Source organism: Globicephala melas, chromosome 7 (assembly GCF_963455315.2).
Source record: "Globicephala melas chromosome 7, mGloMel1.2, whole genome shotgun sequence".
NCBI lineage: Eukaryota > Metazoa > Chordata > Mammalia > Artiodactyla > Delphinidae > Globicephala > Globicephala melas.
In genome coordinates this window covers 50,193,971-50,199,700 of record NC_083320.1, presented here as the reverse complement: position 1 = coordinate 50,199,700, position 5,730 = coordinate 50,193,971, and the positions used below count along the sequence as shown (strand labels likewise).

Below are 5,730 nucleotides of genomic sequence, written 5' to 3'. Positions count from 1 at the left end.
TCTAAGACTGCCTCCCCAGTTTAATAACAAAGGAGGAAATGTGGTTACCTCCACAAGGAAATACCACCTTAGAGTCGAGCAGTCCTAGTATAATATCCTCTCTGTAGAACGCCAGCTCTTAAGATGAAGGCTTAAAGAAATAAATATGGAAATGTTATTTTTCAGCTATAGAAGATTGGGATTCAACCCGATGATGAGAGGCCTAGGTGTTGTACACGTAAAATATAGGAATCATTAGTGAATCCATTTTTGCATTATTATTTAAGCTATGGTATACTCCAGAAAATAGCACATAGAGTAGAAATGAATATATCCTAAAAGGTTCAGTGTAAAGGTCTCATGGAAGGAGATTCTTTTTTGTTTTTAATTTTCTTGAATGTGGTTTGTAGGTTTTCCCCCCTCTTTTATGGGGCCCTCCTTAATTTATTCCTAATGTATCTAGCCATGAGGTAGCACTTCTTCGACACTCAGGAGAAATGCATTTCACTTAAGTCTGAACCCTTTAGTTAATAGTCCTGCAGTTTCTGGACTTTGTAGTCTGTTCTCTGACTCACAAACATGCCTTGCTAGAATTGTAGCCACAATCACAATATTCAGAACAAGGATCATGAGTGAAAACAGATGCAGATTGTTAAAAGGTTGAATCTGGGTTTCAACGCGTTTGATACTGAAATTCTGAATTTCCACTTGCCCGTCAATCCCTTTTCAGATGAATGCATCCTATGACAGAATTAGTCTTCTATTTGTATGGAGAAATGTCTCTTTTCCTTCAGAAAAACAGTCTGGTTGCAGCGAGACTGATTACTACTACCACTGTGAAACCTTACACTCGAGATACACGGAGCCCAGACACCTCAAGAATTCAAAGGAGTTAAACTGGAATCTTGCACAGTGTCGAGGTAAGGGATACACCTTACAAGTCTCATCTTAATTACATCCATTCTTGCTGAGGTTATAGGTTGGAGATGCAAAGTCAGATGGGAGTGGTGCTGCAGGTATCCTGGAACACCACCAAATTTGGATCTGAGGTGCATAGACTTACCTGAACAAAAAGTTTGGTTCAAATCCACATATATGGTGACTCCAACATAGGCTTTCCAAATGAACTGGACTCAAAAAAATACAATTGTTTCTCCTTTTCTTTCTTTTTTAAAGGTTAGTTTTCTGGTGACAGTAATTAAAGAATAACTGTTGAACTTCTCTTCAATGGGCTAAAAGAAAGGGCGTGGGTATCATTCAGGTTCATAAATAATGCCTCCTTGAAAAAATATATTGAGCCAATAAACCATGTGCTTGACATAATTCCTAGTTTTTAAGTCACCCTTTTTCTTTCCAAACTAATAAAATGTAGTGTATCTTTTTTGGTCTAATTTTTAAAATTAATTAATTTTTGGCTGCGTTGGGTCTTCGTTGCTGCGTGCGGGCTTTCTCTAGCTGTGGCAAGCGGGGGCTACTCTTCGTTGCAGTGTGCGGGCTTCTCATTGCAGTGGCTTCTCTTGTTGCGGAGCACGCGCTCTAGGCACTGGGGCTTCAGTAGTTGTGGCTCGCAGGCTTAGGTGCTCTGTGGCATGTGGGATCTTCCCGGACCAGGGCTCGAACCTGTGTCCCCTGCACTGGCAGGCAGATTCTTAACCATTGTGCCACCAGGGAGGTCCTTGGTCTAATTTGCTCATGGGAAATGCCATTATATATAACCTTTCATGAACCTAGTGTCAAATGCCTCTTTTCTCTTCAATATCACAGCTGATTACGTGCTAGCTACAGTGCAGACACAAGCTACTATTACAAAGAGGTGGCAAATATACAAAACAGGTTATTATTCAGCAGAGGCTATTTAGCAATACATAACTTACAATGTAATTTACTTGTTTCCCCCACAAAGTTACATGACTATTGCAAATATCATAAACTATGTTCAATTCAGCCATCAAAGGAGGATTTATTGTATGTTTCCTGCTTCAGCTGAGATCTTATTATAGCTCCCACAGGTAGTCAAAACACAAGAGAATTTTAACTTCCTTCAATAACTGCTCAAACTTGAATGTAGCTAATATGGAAGGAAATAAGAATGGGCTGTAAGTCTGTCGTATCCTCTGGGTGTTTGAGAATCTCTGGTTTGTATTTCTAAATTGATATGTAATCATTTTGTCTTTTTTTTTTTTTTTTTTTTTGCCGGTACGCGGGCCTCTCACTGTTGTGGCCTCTCCCGTTGCAGAGCACAGGCTCCGGACGCGCAGGCTCAGCGGCCATGGCTCACGGGCCCAGCCGCTCCGCGGCACGTGGGATCTTCCCGGACCAGGGCACGAACCTGTGTCCCCTACATCGTTAGGCGGACTCTCAACCCTGCGCCAGGGAAGCCCCATTTTGTCTTTTTAAAAGAATTAATTTTAAGAGTTTTTTCCTTAAGAAAAAAAATCAACTAGCTTGTTAAATTTTACATAGTATATTGGACTATATCATCAAGGCTAGATTTCCTCAGCCACATTTTAGGCCCTTTCCTCAGCAATATACACTTGCTTCTTAAAAAATAATAAATAATAAAAATCATTTTCCCAAGCACCTCAGTCTAAAGTTACAGCTGTATCTGGTTACTCTTTGGATGGGAAATAGGCCGGTTGCTTTTCTTCTTGGTCCTCCAAGCCTTGCTCCTGAATCCTTTCTACACACATGACTCTTATTTCAAAGAGAAACCCCACTGGGAGGGTGGAAGACCTGACTGTGAGAGAAGGAAGTTATGCTAATTTCCCACCCCAAAGACGCCACTGAGCACTTCAAATACTTGCAGCTTAGGAGGGAAAAAAGGCTTCATTCTAGATCAATTCAAAGTTAGGTGATCACAACTGCAAGTTTTCAGGCTATGCCATCTCCTCCCCCACCTCTCACCAGTGCCTTCCTCAGCCCAAGAAACAGCGTTGCAGCCTGAGGAACAGAGCCAGGCAGAATGGGATGCAGTGTCCCCATGAGAGCCGGGCCCTGTGCTAATTGAAGACATGGACGGCTGTGTTGTTTCTGGCTGCACCACAGCCAGAACTTTATATTTGGAGGAACAAATGGCTCCCAAGTGTTCGGGCCACAACTTGTCTGTGTAGCTTCTCTGACGTTCAGGAGTACTTTGCCTCTCAAATATGAAAGATTCCAGAAAAGGGGAGCAGGGAGCTCTGGGAGAGGAAAGAATTTTTAAAAAATGTTTACTCATTTACCTTTGTTAGTTGAGGAGTTTCTAAAGGAGATATTGTTCAAGAAGAAATGGTACATATTAAAAGAAATCTTTCAAGAAGAAATACAGTCCAATGCAAGCATTCATGTAACAAATATTTTACATATGTCATATGGTGCAATTATTCTTAACCTTTTCCCTAGCCTCTTTGAAAATCTGATGAACAATATGAATTATTTCCCTAGGAAAAAGCATACACATATGGAAGTACAGAGCCTTTGTCACAAAGTCCCTTAAGTGGAGGCAGGAGTGATATTACCAAAACAGTGATGGAGAAAACCCTGCCCTCCATCCCCCAGTAAAGATCAGCAATTAGACAGCTCTCCATGAATAAGAACAACTCTGGAGAGCTCTCGAGTCCACTTAAGAATCTTCAGCAACACAGTGGAACAAAAATCTGAGAATAACCTCATGAGAAGAGAAGGAAGAAAGCTTCATTTTGCCTGCATTATCCCATTCCTCAAGCCAGCACTGCTCAGGGTCAAGAGAGAACTTCCCAGCTAGAAAGAGCTCCCCTAGCCAGGAAACGAAGAGTGGATGGAGTGAGCAACCAGCTTCCCCAGCCTTTGGGGCACCATATGAAGGTCCCATTACAGTTTCACCCCACCCAGAGACTGGCAAAGCTGACACACAGAGAGACAGAAACAAGGAAGAAAAGCAGGAGTTACCAATAACAATCATGGTTTGTAGTGACTTGTGACTTGCTCTGCAGACAAATCCAGAAGATTTTGCCACTGAAGAAACGTGTTAACACCAGCACAGTTGCCAGAGACCCCCTGGGGATTTCACCAGCTTTTGCCCCACAGGTATTTGTCTTTACTGACACCAGCCACCTGAATCCTTCCCTGCTACCTCCTTCTTCACCCATGCCAGACCCCAGGAACTGTACTGGTGGCCAGCCCAGGCCTCTGTGGCTACATGAGTGCTAGATGCCAGCCTAGACCCCCACAGCTGACATCCACTTCCTAGTGTGTACTTGACATAGCCCCTCCAGGTGTGCATTTGCACGCCACTAGCCTGATACCTGTCACCAGTGTCCATTGCAGTGTGCACACCCAGGGGAAGACAATACAGCCACTTAAGAGCATGCTGACAGCCAAGGTCCCCATAACTGCCTGTGGGCTTGGATCAGGCCTTGTCTTCTGTCACTGTCTTGCACCACTGCACCACACTACCTGCAATTAAGGCCTCCAGCTGTGCACCTGCATACTCCTGGCCTGACCCCCATTACTGGCCTCCCCTGCAGTGCACACACAGAGGGAGACGATGCAGTCATAGGAGAGCACACCAACAGCCAGGGCCCCCCACAGCTGCCTGTGAGCCCACAACTGGCCCAGCCCTTGCTGCCTACCCTGGCCCCCACCACTGTGTATGTGTCTGCAGCTGATCCAAGCTACCACACAGGCACCTGCAGCAGGCCCCATAGCCCAGTGTATGTACACTACTGGCTCTAGCCACCATCATTGTCTGGCCTGGTCACTAGCTGTTGGACCTAGGGGCATAACTGAGGACCCCAACAGCCCTTACAGCCACTGTAGACCCCCACAGTGCTCCCAAGGACTACACAGTTGTTGATGTCGTGGACCTCAGCAGCATGAGCCAAGGAGACACCATGCACCCCTGGACCCAGTGCCACCACATGTCCCCACACTTAGTACCTTCCTCCACTAGAACCAGGGTCACAGCACATTCCAGCATGTCCCAAACCACAGGTGAAAGTCTTTCCTTGCTGAGATCAGTCCATGAAGCCCAGAAGAGGTGACTAGTTATTTAAATGTAGAGACATCTATGCAAGGCTACAAGGGATCATGAAGAATCAGGGAATCACGACTCTCCTGAAGGAATACAGTAAGCCATCAGTAATGATCCCCAAAGAAATGGAGATGCAGGAATTGCCCAACAAAGTGTTCAAAATAATTATTCTAAAGATGCTCAGAGAACTACAAAGAACACAGATAAATAATTTAACAATATTAGGAACACAACAGAAAAACAAAATGAGAAGTTCAACAGAAAGATAGAAAACATAAAAATGAACCAAACAAATTTTGGAGCTAAAGAATACAGAGTGAAGTGAAGAATTCAATAGAGAAATACATAACAAAGAAACCTCCATAATGCTAAGAGCAAATTTCTCAGCACAGACCTTACAGACCAGGAGAGAATGAAATGATATATCCAAAGTACTAAAAGAAACAAACTGCCAATCAAGAATAATTTACCCAGAAAAACTGCCCTTCAGAAGTGAAGGTGAGACAGTTTCCCTAACAAACAAAAGCTGAGGGTGTTCTTCACCACTATACCTACTTTACAAGATATGCTGAAAGGAATTCTTCAAGCTGAAATGAAAGGATGATAATTAGTATCATGAAACATATGAAAATATATACCACACTGGTTAAATTTGGTATATAGTTACATTCAGAATACTCTAATACTGTAATATAGTGGTAGGTTAACTACTTAACCTTAGTATAAAAGTTAAAGGACAAAAGTATTTTTAAAAAGCTATA

General features: G+C 43.2%; 1 protein-coding gene across 1 annotated transcript; it reads right to left on the bottom strand.

The window, feature by feature from the left end:
* Positions 1-506: 506 nt before the first annotated feature.
* CUZD1 (CUB and zona pellucida like domains 1) lies at positions 507-4,258 on the bottom strand. The gene is given in 7 exon segments (XM_060301532.1): positions 507-557; positions 559-655; positions 657-767; positions 769-816; positions 818-979; positions 981-1,144; positions 4,070-4,258. Coding segments are annotated over 7 exon segments (822 nt in total).
* Between the last annotated feature and the right edge of the window lie 1,472 nt (positions 4,259-5,730).